The 20386-nt window shown below is 33.2% G+C and overlaps 1 protein-coding gene across 4 annotated transcripts in view; it reads right to left on the bottom strand.

The window, feature by feature from the left end:
- The window catches only part of IFI44L (interferon induced protein 44 like), a 33362-nt gene extending 13379 nt beyond the window's left edge, over nucleotides 1-19983 (bottom strand). Inside the window, exons 1-4 of one of the 4 annotated variants that reach the window (XM_081305362.1) lie at nucleotides 19874-19983; nucleotides 6888-7372; nucleotides 6267-6315; nucleotides 5321-5516 (exon numbers count right to left, since the gene is read on the bottom strand). In XM_081305362.1, coding sequence (XP_081161488.1) covers nucleotides 5321-5516; nucleotides 6267-6315; nucleotides 6888-7362 — 720 coding nt within the window. In that variant the 5' untranslated portion in view covers nucleotides 7363-7372; nucleotides 19874-19983. Of the gene's footprint in view, nucleotides 1-5320; nucleotides 5517-6266; nucleotides 6316-6887; nucleotides 7373-19794 lie in introns of all 4 variants that reach the window. The other 3 variants (XM_081305361.1, XM_081305364.1, XM_081305363.1) reach the window with 3 other exon arrangements.
- Nucleotides 19984-20386: the final 403 nt, after the last annotated feature.

A 20386-nucleotide genomic window follows, 5' to 3' on the forward strand; every position in this document is an offset into this window, starting at 1 on the left:
ACTAAGTCCACCATGCAACCTTGATGTCTAAGGCTGTCTTTTATCTCCCCCCCCCTTTTTCAAGGCAGATCCAGAGGCTCAGCATATGAGTACTGGAACTGGAGTTTACCAAAGTAGTCTCAGTGCTAGAGCCCAAGGGTAGTCTGGTGATCACTTCCCTCTCTCCATGCTGTGCTTCTGAGGTTGGGGTGAAAGACTGAGGATCATGTAAAACTTTCCTTCCTACCTTCTTCAATCTTATTATTGTGCTACTCCTAGGTCCTGTAATATCTCACCTGGTTTTCTTTGCTCTTGAGAAGGTGTTTTCATAAATGGAAAATTGTCAAAATTGATGTTTCTGTGGAGAGATATGGTCACTGAAGGGGCTTACTCTGCCACCCCTTCAGTCTTCCTTTTCTGACATGTCTGTCTATCCTTCCTTTTCTCATATGTCTTAAAAAATAAAATTCCGAATAAATGTTAAGCTGAATAACATTTTCTTGGAAAAAAATCAATGTATTTTCCAAAAGCAATTTTAGAAAAGAATGGCATTGACTTAGTTTTCCCAATCAATTTAGTGTCTGAATTAATAGACAATATTTGGATTCTCATACCTGTTTCTGATTCAATCTGTTGTGTCAAATTGTATTAGCTGAAGTCACATCAGGCATCATATGATGATATTTTAGTCAATGAGAGATTGTATACAACCTTTGTATAATTTGAGTATAATTTTAGTTATCAGGGAGCTAAGGAAAAAACCTTTGCCTTCTGACATCATAGGTCAATGCATTTGTGGTGATCTTGATGTTAAAAAAACAACTGTATTGTTGTTACTTAAAAATATAGCGATAAAATCATATACAGTATGCGATATTTAATACTCAATAAGTGCCTATGCTACTAGTTTATGTATTGACTATACTATTTTTGTCATTATTTTAGAATGTATCTCTTCCACTTAATACAAAAATGTTAATTTTAAACAGCCTCAAGCAGGTCCTTCAGGAAACAATTCAGAAGAAAGCATTATTATCATAAGGAGATAACAGCTTAATGCAGGTTACTGCCCCTGAAGATCTTCCACTGGTACAAGATGTGTAGGTGAAAAACAAAACATCAGATTATTCTGACCTGTGAAGGCCTAAGCTAATGTGTATGTTTGTTTTTAACAAAAATTAAATCATAAAAAATTAATTTAAAAAAATGGTGAAGAAATGATATTAAGAAAGATAATATTTTGATATATGATGTGTTCGTGTTTAAACTGAATATTATTACAAAAGTGTCAAAAGTTTAAAAATTTAAGCTCATAGATTAAAAATGTTATAGTAATCTAAGTGTTTTGGTTTGGATGTGAGGTGTCCCCCAAAAGCTCACATGTGAGACAATGCAAGAAGGTTCAGAGGAGAAATGACTGAGTTGTGAGGGTCCTAATCCAATCAGTGAATTAATCCCCTGATAGGGGTTAACTGAATGGTAATTGAAGTGGTAGGGTGTGGCTGGAGGAGGTGGGAATTGGGGTGTGGCTTTGGGGTATATATTTGTATCTGGCCACTGGAGACCTCTCCGTTTGCTTTCTGATTGACATGTGAGCTGCTTCCCTCTGACACACTCTACTGCCATAATGTCCTTCCTCACGTCAAGCCCTAAGGAATGGAGCCAGCCTTCTATGGAGTAAGACCTCTGAGACCATGAGCCCTCAAATAAACCTTTCCTCCTCTACAATTGTTCTGGTCAGATCTTTTAGTCACAGCAGAAAAAAAAAACTGATTAAAATACTAAGGTAAATTTATTATAGAAGAAAAAAATTGTGTGTGGTGCAAGAGATTGAACCCAGGCCCACATACATGCTGGCCAAGCATTCTATCACTGAACTACACCCTAGCCCCCCAAAACTGTTTTATAAATTTAGTGTAGTCTAAATGTACAGTTTATAAAGTCTACAGTGGTGTATAGTGGTATCCTAAGTCTTCACATTCACTCACTGCTCGCTCACTGACTCACCCACAGTAACTTCTAACCCTAATAAATGCACCACTCCTGATAAATGCGCTGTAAGTAACACAATTTTTTTTATCAATATGCTATAGTTTTACTAAATAGTTTCTATGTTTATTGTGTTATGATTGCCTACAGCATTCAGTACAGTAGCAAGCGGTATAGGTTTATAGCCTAGGAGCCATAGGCAATCACACATATTTTTGTTGATTAGTAGACTATACAATCTAGGTTTATATAAGTACACTCTATGCTGTTTAAACAATGACAAAATCACCTAAGGATACATTTTTCACCTAATGTTCCTATCATTAGGTGACACATGTCTGTATGTAAGAAAATCTAGCCTCACATACATATATAATAGGAAAAGGAAGGAGTAATTCAATAGCTTTCAGATAATCATGGATATCTTTCTTTAATAATATATCAAAGTTCCACAAGTGACAACTTCTTAAATATTTGTTGTAATGCAGAATCTGTGATAATCTCATCCTCGGTCACATGAAATCTAGTGGTCAATCTTAAATTTTGAATATACCTTGTGCCCAGGAATGATTTTTAAAATTTTTTTGTAGTTGTAAATGGACGGAATGCCTTTATTTTATTTTATTTTTTTTATTTGGTGCTGAGGATCAAACCCAGTGTCTTACATGAGTGAGGCAAGCACTCTACCACTGAGCTATAGCCCCAGCCTCAGAAATGATTTTAACTTGATACTTTGATAATTTGTGAACATTTATTCTCTGCATTATCCTGATATTCTAAGTATTGACAACTCACCTCATACAATATTGAAACAATGCATTTATATAGACCACCACTAATCCCATCATATCTCTCTCTTGGTGTTGGCAATCTGTCAAGGTCAGAGTGGTAGAAATAATTTTTTATATTATATATTAATATATAATATAAAATTATTATATATTTTATATATTATTATATATTTTATATTTCTAATTTTCTTAAAAGCTTAAATTTTATTATTGGCAGCAAAGACTGTCTTATTATTTCCCTTGGAGTGATAGTCTCACTTTGTACATTTTTTAAAAGGTGTCAAATATCCAAGTATGAATATGCAGGTGGATGATCAGTCTTACCTTGTAAACTTGATGTCATATGAAAAAAGTTTAGTTCAAAACTACATTTCTACAGTTCTGTTCCTAAAGACAGCCACTGCATCTCATTATGCTTTAGAAGCACCTTACATACCCTTCACATTGCATCAGAGAGTATTACCATGATGTATGTTCAAAATTTAAGAAACAATTATAAAATTAATCATTGTTAGTGATTCTTCAAGAATATTATTAAGTAAAGCTGATATTGGGGGGATTTTTTTTTCCTATCAGCACAGTAGTGGGGAAAATTACATTGTTGGAGGCCACAGCTTGATTTGTACTAAGGTATCAGCAAGTAAAACTATGTTTGTATAACCAGTTCAAATGTTGGTACACTATAAAAAGCAAAAATCATCTTACAATTATTCTCAAAATAGTTCTGAACTCACAGATATCCTTAAAGTATCTCAGGGACAACCCTGCATTCAAAAATTTACTTTAAGAAGAACAACTTTAACCAAATTTTCTTCCTAGGTAAACTCAATGTGTTCACAAGAATGTTTTCCAGAAGACCTCTGAAAATTTTTTTATTATTTATTTTTTTGGATACATACACTTCTAACATAGGAACAGATATGAAGGATTTGGGAAGAACTAAAAAGAAAAAAAAGTTTTTAGAGACTCCAGACACTTAATCACAATTTTTCCATTAGTGGAGACAGCACTGGTACAATATTACTTCCAAACCAGAAAGTACAGAACCTGTCTTTGGCAGATTGTAGTCCACCTTGAAGTCAAAAACTCCCATTAGCCTATTAAATACCTAGGAATAATCTCACTGAGATTATGATCATGGAGAATGAGTCTTACTCATTAAAAGAATTACATAAATCATTAAGTATATTGAAAACTTCAGGAACACCAATATGTACTTTCATAATTTTTTAACCCTTAATTTGGTTCCTTTACCACTTCAGTTGTTCAAAGAGAAGGGTTTCCAAGCAATAAAATACTGTTTCCCTCACAAAAACTCTACCCTATATTACTTCAATTTATATAGTATTTCAATTTCATTTAGTATTTCAATTTCTCTTGAAATAATATCTTTAGGGTTTTGACTTATAAAGAAAGAAGAAACGTTATGTTATGAATAAAACCACTATCAGAGCATCTATCACATTGAATAATACTTATTTATTACCTGCTACATTCTGAAATCCTTGAGCAAAGAGACCAAATATTCTTTTATATTTAGTTCTTTAATGCCATTTCAATATTTAGCAAATAGAAACATTTCAGTTAATGCTTAATGAACTGAATTTTAATTTTAAATATTTCAATTAATGCTTAATGAACTGAAATATCTTAGATTCTGAGCCAAGGCTGATACGTTAAAATAAATCTGCTCAAAAAGAATCTAGTCACCATCAAGAAAAAAGATGTGTTTCATGAAAATCCTAGAAAATGCTTTAATTTATTAAGTGAAACACAAAAGCTGAATGGAACTCTTACTGCCTGTGCTAAATTTGCGTTGACAATGCACAACATATTTCCCATCAAATGACATTATAGTTAGCAGAAAAATACACTCCAATTATGAAATTTTCTATTCATTCCCTTTATTACTTTTTGTTTGATTTTACAACATAACGAGCATAATAAAGAAGTTTCTAGATAAATGTTGCACCCTAATTTATAGCTCTTTAGAGCAACAATAAAGATGAGTACATATTTCCTTAAATACATTTGTTTGTAAATAAGATCATTTTTAGGAGCATAGATAGATTTATTCCTTGACACATGACTTACCAAAATGAATATTTTGTTTTCATGACCATTTCTTAAGGCTGGACTTACATACTAAAAATTTATTGTATTTTATAGTATTGTATTTCATTATTATACAAAAGAAAAACTGAAAAGTATTTCAAGCCTGGTAAAATCATGTGGGGCAGAAGTAAAAATGGACATCAAAAATAACAGACAAATATTTCCATATTTTTAAAATTTTGTTCTTACAACAAAAACAAAAAAAATGGATTTTTCTTATAATTTCTTCTTGCATCCATAAAAAAGCCAAAAACTTCTCTGGATAACATTATTCAAAGGAGGTAATTCTGATTCAACTTTTATTCCTATTTCACATTTGACTCAGCATGTAACTATTGGTAGATTAAGAAGAGAGCTTATGTTATAAGAGAAAACAGCAAACAATGCATAAGTCTATTAATTGTAACCAATAAACAAAATCCTTAGGGAATTCTGGAATAACTTACCTGTTCAGTAATACTGGTGTTATCAGACCCTACTGGGGCTTGGCGAGTTGTGTGGCCATGGAAAACAGACTTCACTGAATTGAAAAAACTGGACTTTCCAGAACCAACTGGACCCAGGAGGAGAATACGAATTTTTGAAACCAAGTCTGCATGGGGCTTGTAGGCTCTGAGGTCTGCTAGGAGCTTATTTTTGTGCCTATTAAAATGTAATAGTTAAAAACAACAGCCAAACTTCATAAAGAACAACTTCTCTTTTCTTCCCTTTCTAAGGATGGTTTTAGTTGCTTACTTATTATTTGATAGTAGTACCTTCTATAGAATGATATTAAATATCTATGATTAGGTATTTTGTGATTTTAAAAAAATGCATTTATCTCTAACACACTCATTAACCAGCAATCAAACTCTTATTACACTATTAGCCCGAGACCACAAAAAAATTTAATGAGAAATAGCAAAAACACTGAAGGTGGGCTATTATTTTCAGTAAAATATACCCTATTAAGGATAAATTAAAATTATATATATATATATATATATATATATATATATATATATATATATTAGCATCTATAAAGATTGAAGAAATAGGGCTTAGTTTTTAATATTAACTAAGGTTCCCCCAAAACTCTTCTCCTAAGGAGAGGATTCAAAAGAATTACCTAAAGTGATTATCCAGATTTTACTTGGAAAACCCTGAATCTAATAGGTGCAGAGTGAAACATGAAGTCAAATTGGTCAATTGTCATCAAGTGGATCTTAGAAGTTTCAAAGTTGGTGATGATATTGTTATTGATGTTCTAAACTACCTTGAATATTTTATGTCAATAACAATTTTTGTTTGTCATTTGAAGTGACAGAATTTTACATTCTTACTATTTCATTATCAGTTTATACAATTATTCTAAATAAAATAAGCAATAGATTAATTAAGAACATAACATACTGTGTGGCTGTCATCATCTTCTTTATGTAGCCTAGATCATTCTTAATTCCTATGGGAAATAAGCAAAGCATATGCTTTTAAATTGAATGTTCTTATGTGAACAAGTCTGCTTCCTAAGTAGGACACTGAATCTGCTTGTATAACTCTTAAGTTTTTCAGTTAGGAATTAGGCATTAAAGCATAATGAGAAGAGAAGCAAAAGTAATCCTCTCTGCATGTTGAATCTCTCTGAAAACTCTTCCATAACTATGCCTAAGTCCTAAGGCTGATCTTTAGGTCAGGTCATAGGTCAAAACACACCTGCTCTAATAGTCATTTCTCTCTCTCTCTCTCTCTCTCTCTCTCTCTCTCTCTTCCACCTCCATCTACATTTCTGTCTTTATCTCTGTCTCCACATATATACTTCTTAACTTTTCAAAACAATCTGTACTCTTTGAATAATAAACTCAAAATCTTTTTGTCTCCCAAGTTTCCTTTAGGAGTTTATCCAAGTATATCATCTGTCATAAAATCAGATTATTTCTCTCATTGTTCCTTAGTCTTGTAGATCAATTATAATCTATGGGGAAAAGAAAGACTAGAACCAGAATATAGGATGTAGAATTATCTAATATAACATACCTTCAACTCGGAAAACTTCACATTCCAAGTACTGAAGGTCAGTGGAAGATTTTATTACTTCTCTGTTCACTGACCAAACAGGTTTTCTGAATACACGTTTCTTTGGATATATCCAGAAATTAAGCTTATCAGATGAGAAAAATTCCAGGTAATCACTTGTAACTTTCAGTAGATTCAAAAATAAAGTTGACATTACAGTTAAACTATCCTTTTGAAAGATAAAAAAGATGGAAGCACATTGTTTTTCAGAATCGTCAACTATTTTAGGAATATGATCAACTGTTAAAGCACCAACAATACTTTTTTGAAGGTAAAGCATTGTTATAGTGGGTCCCTGTTGACTGCACCTCTGAACCATCTTTTGAATGCTACAGCCATGAGCACTCTCCTTATAAAGAAGACTCAAAGAAGCATTTCCAAGTAGAATCTGTAAACGCTTTTCTTCAAGCCAGGTCAGTCTGGGTGTCATTGCCATTATCCTGTATCTAAAGGGGAAAAAAATTATATATGTTGAGAGGCCAGCATAGCACAGCACAGCACAGATTTCTGTTTTAGTTGCTGTTGAGTTTTTTTTTCTCTGACCCAATTAAAACACACTATTAATACCATAAGCAAAAACATACAGAGTATAATAGATTGAATAACTTAGAAATGAAATATATTAACATTTTAACATCAGTTGATGAATAAACTGAAAACTGGATACATAAAAAAATAGTCAATTAGAATAGAGGTCTACAAACTTCTTTGTTTATTTCTTCTTTTTAGATATACTTGACAGTGGAATAGATTTTGGCATACTATACATACATGGAGTATAACTTCCTATCCTTGTGATTATATATCATGTGGAGTTACTCTGGTCGTGTATTCATATATGAACACAGGAAAGTTATGTCTGATTCATTCTACTGTCTTTTCTATTCCTATCTTCGCTTCCTTCCCCTTTGTCTAATCCAATGAATTTCTATTCTTCCCCCATATCGTGTGTTAGCATCCGCACATCAGAGGGAACATTTTCTTTTACTTAGCATGATAATCTTCTGTTCCATCCATTTACTGACAAATGCCATAATTTTATTCCTCTTTATGGAATAAAATTCCTCTTTATTCCATTGTGTATATATACTGTGTTTTCTTTATCCACCTGTTGAAGGGCACCTAGGTTGATTCCATAGCTTAGCTAGTGTGAATTGAATTGCTACAAACATCGATATGGCCACATGACTAGAGTATGCTGATTTTAAGTTCTTTGGGTCTAGGCTGAGGAGTGGGATAACTGGGTCAAATAAACATATTTTGATGGGGCTGGGATTGTAGCTCAGTAGTAAAGACTTGCCTGGCACATGTGAGACACTGGACTCAATCCTCAGCACCACATAGAAATGAATAGATAAAAATAAAGGTATTGTGTCCATCTACAACTAAAAATATTTTTTAAAAATGTTTTGATGCCATGAAGTTGGCGGCAATGCCTTAAATGTATGCATTTTTTTTTAATCTCCAAGGGCCTCTTCCATCCTTGTCAGTGGGAGTGCTGACCTTATCCCCTTTCATACAACACTACAAACTTCTTCTTAATGAACTAGGTAGCAAATATGTTAGGCTTTATGAGTCATATAGTCTTGGCACTACCCAAAATTGCCACTGTACAATAGAAGCAATCACAATTTGTGTTAAAATTTGGATGTGATTTGTCTCAAGGTTTATGTACTGGAAGTTTCATCCTCAGTGTGGTGATGTTGGCAAATGGAACCTTCAGGAGGTGGGGCCTAGTGAGATATTGCTAGGTCAGTTGGGAGCATGCCCTCATAAAAGAACGACCTTGGCTAATTCTAATGAAAGGGTTGTTATAAGAGCCTGAGCTGCCCCCATTCAGTTCTTTTGACTTCCTGTTAGAAATGTGTTTTTTTTTTCTTCACACATATGCTCTCACAATGTTCAGTCCATGTGAGGTGTATGTGATGCAGCCAAGAAGTCCCTCACCAGAGCCAAGTCAATGCCAGCATCATACACTTAAACTTCTAGAAGAGTGAGCTAAATTAGCCACTTTTCTTTATAAAGTTAACCTGTCTCTAGCATTTTATTATAGTAACAAAAACGGATTAATACAATTTTTTAAAAAAAAAAATGATCATGTTCCAATAAAATATTCACTACAAAAACAGATGTCTGGCCAAGTGTGGTGGTGCACACCATAATCCCAGTGGCTCAGGAGACTGAGGCAGGAGGGTTGCAAGTTCAAAGCCAGCCTCAGTAACTTAGTGAGACCCTATACTCTCAAAATGAAAAAGGGGCTAAGAATGTGGCTCAATAGTTAAGTACCCCTCAATTCAATTCCTGATATAAAAAAAGATAAACACATGCCAAAGTTTATCAAGCCATGAATTAGAAGATAAAACTGAAGAATTTATACAGAAAATAGCTCACAAATAAAAAATAAAATATGGAAATAGTTAACAAATATAGAAGTCCCACAGTAGCATACTAAACTATTAACAGTCATTTAAATGGAAAAAAAAGGGTAGAAAAAGGATAAACTGTAAAAACGCATGTAATTCAAAAGAATTAGAGAGCTCACAAGAGAGGGAGGAATTATGTGACAGGCTAAGAGTTGGAAAAGTTAATAGAGGTAAGATGGGCATTTGAGAGCACATTTTCCTGAGGTGTGGCTGTTAACTTTAGAAAAGTCACTTGAGAAATTAAGCAAAGCTTCTGCTAGACTTATAAGCTAAGAGGGGGAAAAAAAAACTTCTTTGGTGTGCAGCAAGGAGGTGTCTTAGAAACCTTTCACAGCCCAGGTTGTGGATCAGAATTCTGAAGAGCCATAAGGAAGACGTAAGGGTGTACTAGAAGCAAACAGATTTGATCGTTCAGCAGAGAACATGTTTCTATCTTTACATTATTTCTACATTTTTCAAAACTCAATGCCTCACACTTGATCATAAACAAACTGAGAAACAGAGAACATAATAGAAAATCAAGAGAAAAAATGAACAATAAAAACAAACCCAGACTGATAATGGAGTTATCTACAGAGATTTAAAAACTACTAGAGTTGGGTAAAATAGAAGTATCCTTCCCATTCATCTGTGGTAAGAAGAGTCAAGGCTAAAAAAAAAAAAGTAGAAACTATATTCCAAGGAGAGAAAGAAAAGGAAGAGCTATAGGAATTAAGAAAGAGGTGATAGGAAAAAGAAGCACATAGAAGCAGAATGACAATTCAGAGAAAAGTACAAAATTGTCCACAACCCCTGACTCCAGGGGAAAAGGAACCCAATGCTGTAATCACAAGATTCTCTTTGCTGTGTTGTTGTTACCATGGTTCTTTTATTTGAGTAGTACTGGGAATTGAGCCCTCCAGAGAATTCTGCTCATTAAGAAGATCCTTACTTAAAAGTAGAAGAGATATTCATTCCAACAGATGTGCAAATCTTAGTAGAGAGACACAAGAAATATGAAACACAAAACAACATGACTTCTCCAAAGGTTCATAACTCTTCAGTAACTGAACCCAAAGACATTCAAAGTGAATAAAATTCCAAAGAATTCAAAAGATTGATTTCTAATATGATTTCAAAGAGGATACAAATAAACAGCTGAATGAATTAAGGCACATAATACAGAATATAAAAGATCATTTCAACAAAAAGAGGTAAAGATTCTAAAACAGAACCAAAAAGAAATCTTGGAAATGAAAAACTCAATAAGCCAAACAAAAACTCCAATGAAATTTCAAAAATAGACTAGATGAAGTGGAAGAAAGAATAGCAGGGATTCTGGACAAGATCAATGAATTATCACATTCTGACAGTAATAAAGAAAAAAAAATTATGAACAGAACATACAAGATTTATGGGACAATTAAGGACCAAACCTATGAATAATCAGGTTAGAGAAAGGGGCTGAGGTATAGGCCAAAGGCAAAGAAAACATAATCAGTGAACTCATAAAAAATTTCCCAAATCTTGGAGAAGATACAGATATCCAGGTACAGGAGGCATTTAGAAACCCAAAATAGAGATAGCCAGAAAAGTATCTCCTCATGTATTAGTCAAACTAACAAAGTATAGAACAAAGAAAAAATATTGAAAGTTACAAAAGAGAAACACTAAGTTGCTCATAAAGGTAAACAATCTTCTTAGAAGAAAATCTAAAGAACAAAAAAGTATGTAATAATGTTTCTCAAGCCATGAAAATTTTTAAAAAACTGCTAGATTACTATCTATAGTAAATTTGTTTTTCAGAATCAAAGGTGAAACAAAAGACTCCAAGGAAAAGCAGAAACCAAAGGAATTTGTGAGCAATAAGCCAGTATTGCAGAAGATACTTAAGAAGAGTCCTATACACAGAAGACAAAGCAAGACAAACACAATTGTGAGAGCACAGGAAAGAATAAATCTTACTAGAAGAGTATATGAACAAATGAGAATTAAGATGGATTCCAGCATGAATAATTCAGTAAAACATTAAACCTTTCAGATGATCAAGGGAAAAGGAAACTAACATAGATCATTCAAAACAATCAGGAAAAAAAGATGACAAAACCAATATTTATCTTTACTTTTCAATAATATCCCTATAGGTAAATAATCTGAATTCTTACCTAAAAGATACAGACTGACTAACTAGATCTAAAAAACAAGAATCCAACTGTTTGCTGTCTGCAAGAAACTCACCTCAGCAAAGAATAAAGAGACTGAAAGTAAAATGATGAAGAACTCGATATGCCAATCAAATGGAATCCAAAATCAAGCAGAAGTAGCAGTATTCATATCAGAAAAAATATAAATTTCAAATAAAAAGTGGTCAGAAAAGACAAAGAAAGTGAATACAATACATACTGATAAAGGGAAGAACCTATCAAGAAGATATAATGATTGCAAATATAAAGGCACCAAACTCCAGAATACCCAATTTTACAAAACAAATGCCACAGAACATCAAGGCATAGACAGGCCCAGCAACACAAAAATAGTGGTGACTCAGCACTCCATTCTCACAAGTAGATAGATCTTCCAGACCGCCTTTCCCCTTGCCCCCCCAAAAAAGTCAACAAAGAAATTTCAGAATAAATTATACTATAGATGAAATGGACTTAATAGTCATCTATAAAGAATATTTCATTCAATGGCTGAAGAATACACATCCTTCTTATCAGCACACAAAACTTCTTTCAAAATACGTTTCATTTTAGGCAATAAGGCAAACATTAACAAATACAAAAAAAATTTTGAAATAATTTCTTAAAATTTTTCAAACCATAATGGAGTAAAACCAGAAATGCATATCAAGAGAAGAAGAATAAAAGACACAAACACATAAATATTGAGCAATACACTTTTGAATGAGCAGTAGGTCACTGAAAAAATCAGAGGGAATTGAAGAATTCCCAAAGTAAAATGAAAATGGGAACACACCCTACCAGGATCTATGGGACACAGCAAAAGCAGTTATAACAGGGAAGTTTATAGATAGAAGTCCTACATTATATAAAGATAGAAATCTCAAATAAATAACATAAAATGCATCTTAAAGTCTAACAAAAGCAAGAACAAACCAAATTCAAAAATCAGCAGAATGAAGGAAATAATGAAGAGCAGAGCAGAAATGAATGAAATAGATTAAAGCAACTGTGCAAAAGATCGAAAAAACAAAGAGTTGGTTCTTCAAAAATATAAACACTCTTAGCTAAACTTAGAGAGAGAGAGAGAGAGAAAGAGAGAGAGAGAGAGAGAGAGAGAGTAAAGATCAAAAAAATAAATAAAATTTGAGGTAAAAGGGGAACACAACAACAAATACCACTGAAATCCTGAGAAACATTAAGGAATACTTTGAAAATTTACATGACAACATATTGGAAAATCCAGAAGAAATAGAAAAATTTCTAGACATATATGTCTAGAATTAAACCAACAGGATATAAATAACTTAAATAGACCAGTAACAAGTAATGAGATTGAAACAGTAATAAAAAGCTCCCAAAGAAAAGCCAAGGACCAGTGTGGATACATTGCTGATTTTTGACCAGACATTTAAAGAGCTAATAATCAAATCTCCTCAAAGTATCCCATAAAATAGAAAGAGAGAAAAATTTTCCAAACTCATTCTATGAAGTCAGTATTATCTGTTACCAAACTATGATAAGAACACAATAATAAGATAATGCTAGAAACTAATGTCTTTTATGAACACGTTTGCAAAAATCCTCAAAAAATACTTGCAAATTAAATTCAAAATCATATTAAAAAGTATAGCATGATTAAGTTGGTTTCATTTAAGGGATTCAAGTGGGGTTCAATATACACAAATCAATAGAGGAGAATCAATAATAAAAATCAAATGGTCATCTCAAAAGAAGCAGAAAAAAAAAGACCTTCAATAAAATCCAAATCCCTTTAGGGGTTTTTCCTTTAGGATAAAAATCCTGAATAAACTAGAAGGATCATACCTCAACATAATAAAGGCAATACATGAAAACCAATAGGCAACATCATACTGCATGGGGGATTATTGAAAATATGTCTTCTAAAATCAAGAACAAAACAAGGATATTCCCTATCATTGCTCTCATTAGCTTTAGTACTAGAAATTTTGGCCAGAACAATTCAGCAGGAGAAAGAAATAAAATGGATAGAAAAGGGAAAGTAGAAGATCCAAGTAGTGCTGTTTGCAGATTAAGACTCCATACCTAAAAAACCAAAGAGTTCACCAAAATTCTCTTGGAACTGAAAAACAATTTCAGCAAAGGTACTGGATATAAAAATCAATGTACAAAAATAAGTAACTTTTCTACATATCAATAAAAAGAACTCTCTAGAAAAAAAATTAGGAAAATAATCCCATTTAAAATACCCTAAAAAAATACTTAGGAATAAACCTAAGTAAGGAAGTGAAAGACCTCTACATGGAAAATTTTAAAACTTTGGAGAAAGAAATTAAAGAAGATACTAGAAAGAAGTATAAATGTCCAATAATTATATGAAAAAAAATGTTCAAAACCTCTGTCCATCAAGGAAATGCAAATCAAAACCACATGGAGAATCCATCTCACTCCAATAAGAATGAAAATTATCAAGAAAATTTAAAAATAAGAAATGCTAGTAAATATGTGTAAAAACAACAAAATGAACATTTATACACTGTTGATTGGAATGTAAATAAGTACAGCCACTGTGGAAATCAGCATGAAGATTCCTTAGAAAGCTAAAAAATTTTACTACCATATGATCCAGCTCTACCACCCCTGGGTATATATGCCTGAAGTAATCAAATCCAACTATGTATAGAGGATCATACCACATGTTTCTTCTAGTAGTCTCTGAGTTTCAGGTCTTATGTTAAAGTCTTTGATCCACTCATCCACATATAATAGATATATCTGCATATCCATGTTTATCAAAGCACTATTTACAATAGCCATGTTATGGAATTAGCCTAGATGCCTACCAACAGATAAATGAATAAAGCATATGCGGTATATATACATAACGGAGTATTTTTATTCAGCTATAAAGAAGAATTATGTCATTTGCAGGAAAATGGATGGAACTGGAGGTCATCATGTAAAGTAAAACAAGCTAGACTCAGAATATGTATTACATGTTTTTTTTCTCACGTGTAATCTAGATTTTTTAAAAGATTATATGAAAATAGAAAAACTATTAAGGAAGGGGAACGGTATCTGGTCAAGAGGGAAGGGGATAAGAGAGGGTAATAGGGAAAATGGATATGATTTAAGTATGTTATATGAATATAAGAAAATATCACAAAGAAACCCATTAATTTCCTCAGTCTATACCAAAGGACTTAAAACCAGCCACCTCAATGTTTATAGCAGTTCAATTCACAATACTAAACTGTGGAAATAGCCTAGATGCCCTTTAATAGATGAGTGGATAAAGAAACTGTGGTATATATACACAAAGGAATATTACTTAGCCTTAAATAAGAATGAAATTATGACATTTACAGGTACATGGATGGAGTTAGAGAATATCATGCTAAGCGAAGTAAGCCAATCTCAAAAAAACAAAGGCCAAATGTTTTCTCTGATAAGTGGATGTTGATCCAAAATGAGTGGGGGAGGGCAAGGGAAGAATGTAAGAATATAGGATTGAGCAGAGGGGAGGTAGAGGAGGGGAGGATATGTGTGGTGGAGGAAGATGATGGATTGAGATGGACATTATTACCCCTATTTATAGGCATGGTTGCATGAATAGAGTGACTCTACATTATGTATGACCAGAGACATGAAAAGTTGTGCTCCACTTGTATAAAACATAAAATAAAATTAATTTAAAAAAGAAACCCATTAATCTGTACAATTAATACTTGGAAATAATTATAATTTAAAAGTTACTATAGTTGGTGTGTTCAAATAATTTTAAGTAAAGATTGTATGATTGACAGTAAAATTTTAAAATAAGAAAAAAAATTCTGAATTAAAAAATATACAAATTAATAATTAACATATACATTTAACTGTAAATATATATATTTTCTAAACTGAAGCACTGAGGCCAAAAGATAATGAAAGAGGAAACAAACAAAAAAAAAACTAAAGTATATAGCAAAATTGGTTAATTTTGAGAACCAGAAAAAAACAGAGAACCAGAAAAAAACAAAGCCAGCATACAGCAAATATGAACATGGTGCTATGAACCCCCCAAAACAATCAAATCTCAAAATAGTCAAAGCACTAAATTTTGAATAAGAATATAAGCTAGATATCATAATTAGTATAGCTACCCATACATTAAAAAATAAAATACACTTTTAAATAATCCATTAGTGAGACAGATCTTAATGAAATTAAAACGATAAAAATATCCTTGTCAAAATTTATGGAATGGAGCTAGAAAATGATATAAAGTTATATGTCTTTAAACAGATGTACTAGAAAAGAAGAAAGGATGAAAACAAATGACATAAGCTTTTACTTCAAAAACTCAGAAAAAAGATACCAGTTGACCCAAACAAATGGGGATAATTAGCAGCTATTATAGATCCAATTCACCCCATGGCACAAGACTGCTAAATAAAGGGTGCTACAGTTTCAATGAATGCTACAAAAAAACATGTGTTGAAAATTTCATCCTCAATGCAACAGTATAGGGAGGTGGGCCTAGTGAGGGATTTTAGGCCATGAATGTATTAATGCTGATTATAAAAGGACTGTAAGCCCAGGGTTCAATCTCTTGCTCTCTCTCATAAATGTCTCTTGTCTTTCCGCCTTCTACCATGGGATGTCATGATGAGAAGGCCCTTGCCAGATGCAGAATCTACGACTTTGGACTTTCTAGCTTCCATAACTGTAAGAAATAAATATCTGTTCTTTATAAATTACCCAGCCCCTGGGTATTCTGGTCTTTTGGTTCTTTTGTTTTGGTTTGTTTTTTTGGTACCAGGAACTGAATCCAGGAGCACTGAGCCACATCCCCATCCCTTTTTAAATTTTTATTTAGAGGCAGGGTCTCATTGAGTTGCTCAGGGCCTTGCTAAATTGCTGAGGCTGGCTTTGAACTCTCAGTCCTCCTGCCTCAGTCTTCTGAGCTGCTAGGATTAAAGTCTTACACCACCGTGCCCAGCTGGTATCATGTTTCAACAGCACAAAGCAGACTAAAACACAAGGCCAATATGTTAAAATGACCCCTAGTTCTTGTACCAACACAGTTTTACATAAAACGTTTTAAGTACCATTTACATTACTAAAAAAATAAATAAATCTAGTAATATGTCTAACTAAAAGAATGTTTTAAACATGTATAAGGCCTGTAAACAGAAAACTATAAAATATTACTAAGCAAAATCAGATATAGCTTAAATAAATGAAGGCCTTAATGTGTTCCTATACTAATAGATTCAATGTTAAACTCTTAATGAGATTTTGTGGACATTTATAAGGTAATTCTAAAATTTCTATGGAAATGGTACTTTGGTTTCATGTTGCATGTTGCCTCTCGGCTTCACTCAGTGGAGGGGGACGCAGAGTCAAGACACAGACACCAGGAGCTGGGTGGAAACAAGCAAGTGGGGAGCTGCCAGCAAGCTCATTTATTATGGAAGAGCTTATAGTTTATATAGGGCGTGTTTACCAATCATAATTGTATAAGCCAGCAGTACAATATCTTGAAGCCAATCATCATCAAGATCAAAACTAACTGTACTATGGGTCTGAGAAGGCAGAAGAGTCACTACTGGGTGTACAGCTCCCTTCACTCATCACCTTAAGCCATGGTGGGTTAGATCATCAAGTCTCTGCCTTCAGTTTCCCTGGCAACCAATTGTGAGGAAGTGGTTTTACTTCAGCTGCTAAGCCAGAGCAGAGCCCTCCTTCCTGCAGTTGTGTCTGCTAGGCTTTCCTCACACACTTGAGCTGCTCACAGCCACTGGTTATGAGCCGAGAGTTGTTTCTCCCACATTTCCTCCCTTTTTATTAATTTTGAACCAGAGATTACTTTTGGAAAGTCTTGATTGATCTGTTCCCTGCAGCTTCTTCCATATGTTTAACTAAACCCATTCCATAGCAGCCATCCATGCCGCAGGTCGACTCTACCCACAACTTCAACCTTGCAAAGGAACCAGCTAGCCATTCCAAACATTCTGACCCCTGGAGACTGCATAATCCATATATTTCTACATTTGTGATGAATTGCTATGCAACATAGAATACTAATACAAGAAGATAGAATGAGATAAAGGCCTTTTTCCAGGGAAGAGGTTTCTAAACAAGAACAAACCAAAATCTAGGTTAGAAAATGGAAGGAAATAATAAAGATCAGAGAATAAACAAGTGGCATAGAGATTAAAAAAATGATTTTAAAAATTTTTAAAAAATGTGTTTTTTTTAAAAGACAAAGCTGGAAAAACCTTAGAGGCTGAGGGAAAAAAAAAGACAAGACTCAAATAAATAAAATCAGAATTAAAAGAGAAAACTACGACCAATACCACAGAAATACATAGAATCAGTTTTTAAAACTTACATGTCAACAAATTAAATAACATAGGAGAAATGAATAAATTTGTAAAAATATATAATCTACAGAGTCATGAGGAAATAGAAAATATGAATAGTCAAAAACAAGAAAGTAGATTGAATCAGTAATAAAAAGTCTTCCAACAAAGAAAAGACTAATACTAGATTGTTTCTTGACTGTTTTCTACAAACATTTAAGGAAGAAAGAATACCAAGTTTTCTCAGAATCTTCCAAAAAAATTGAAATGCGGGGAATACTTCTAAATTCATTTTGGAAGTTAAGTATTGTCCTGATACCAAAGTCAGGTAACATTATTCGAAAGAACAGGCCTATATCCTGTATGAACTTACATGCAAAAATCCTCAACAAAATACTAGCAAGTTCAATTTAAATCATATAACAAGATCATTCCTAATGATAAAGTGGGATTTGTTAAGAGGAAATAGAAGAAAAGACCCTAAAATTCATGTAGAAACACAGTAGACCCCAAATAGCTACAGCAATCTCGAGCAAAAAGAATAAAGCTGCAATTTCACACCATCAGCTTAGAGCCTTCTTGAAAATGATGTAATATTCTACAGACTTCATCTTCAAATTTAGTGCAAACTCATTCAAGTGCCCAAGAACATTCTTTCTATTATTATAATAAGATAATCCTGAATTTCACATGATATTTCACAGGGAAAAAATAGCTACTTTTAATAGTTTAAATAATCTAAAATTATAATGAAATATTACAGTGACACAAAAATAAATAGCCTTGTCACTGACCAATTTCATAGCCAGGGGCCCCTGGGAAACAAAGCTAAACGAGTCTCATAAACAGAGGCATTAATTATAGTGATGTGCAACTCCAGACAAGCAAGCATGAGACAAGCAGGAAAGGGAGGAGGTTAGGACTTAAGCCAAGTCCAGTCAACATAACTGATTAGTCTTTTTTCTTTCTTTTTTGGTTGTTGTTGTTGTTTGGTTGTTGGGTTTTTTTGTTTGTTTGTTTGTTTGTTTGTTTTTACTGGGGATTTAATCCAGGAATGCTTTACCACTGAGCGACATCCCCTGTCCTTTTTTTATTTTTGATTTTGACACATCTTTATTCTATAAACATTATACATAAAAAAAGCTCTTCAAGGAAATAAGGAAACCATAAACAACATAGTAGAAAAAGCAGTCAAAATAGATGAAAAGGAAATTCACAGATGAAGTCACCCAAACAATCTTTCTTGAAATATGGAACTGTAAACAACTATAAACAGGGTATCACTCCACATCAAAACAGAAGTCCAGCAATACTAACAGTTGACCAAGATATGAAGAGTCCAGAATGTTAACACTGTCCTGATAAACATATGCAGTTTGAGAGAAATATATTCATACCATTCTTGGTCATAATGACATTTGAAGGTTGGACATATGAATTTTGACACATTTACACAGTGAAAGTAACAGCAAAGTGATTGAACTAGCACTATTCATGTCAGCATAAATGAAGCTTGAATAGTTAATTTTGAATAAAAAAAATAAATTGATAATGAAAAACAATATAATACAATTTTCATAAAATATTAGCATACTAAGTAATACTAGACACACACAAACACACAGACACACACACACACACAGCAAAAGCATAAAAATAAGCATGACAATAATTTACACCAAAATTTAGATAATGTTTCTCTCTAGGAAGGAAGGGAAGAGGAGATATAATACAAGGAAAATTCAGAGATTACTTCAACTTTATATGTAACAGTTTTTCTAAGGAAAAAAATCTATTCTAATAAAGCAAATCATATTTAAAATCTGATAGAATCGTATGAAGAATATACAGGCGTTTATTTTTTCTTCTCTATAGTTGTCAGTGTGTAAAATTTTCATGAAAATAAAAGAGCAAATGAAAGAGAAAATCCAATCGTTAGAAGCAATTTTACCTTGCTATTTTCTCAAAGTAAAGCAAGCAGGCTGTTTTCTTCACACAGCTAAGAAACCAAATGGCTGGAAGCCACTTACCTGATGCTGAGAGTTAGATCAGCTCAGGATTAAATGGAAGATTGATTATTTTGTCTGAGTTATGGAGCAGCCACTGGGTGGAGACAAGAAAAGAAACCGAAACTCAAAGCAGCAAACATTCAGCGTCAGCATGCCAAGTGCCAGTAAGTTTCTTTTTCCTCAAGAGGAAAAAGATACAGTTAGGAAATGTAGAGGCTCTGTGCTTGAGATTGGAGTCTCTGATAAACTTCATAATTGTGGCATGCTTGGTGACTAGGATGTTTCTTGCAAAGACACAGAATGCTGGCTGCTAGGAAATTTCTGTGCAAAGACATGGAATGCCAGACTGCTGGGAAACTCCTGTGATAAGACACAAGATTCCTGGCTGCTGTAGCAATATCCTTCATGAGAAAACTCTGTGTGGAGTCTAATCAGTTTTGATATCATCTCAGGCACAGAGCTCCTGAGAATATAAGGACTTGTAGGTATTCTGACCATGGAAATGCACAGGGAAGTGTTTCTCTGGTGAGAAAA

The sequence above is a fragment of the Spermophilus citellus genome (genome assembly GCF_964194105.1).
Source record: "Spermophilus citellus genome assembly, chromosome: 9".
Taxonomy (NCBI): domain Eukaryota; kingdom Metazoa; phylum Chordata; class Mammalia; order Rodentia; family Sciuridae; genus Spermophilus; species Spermophilus citellus.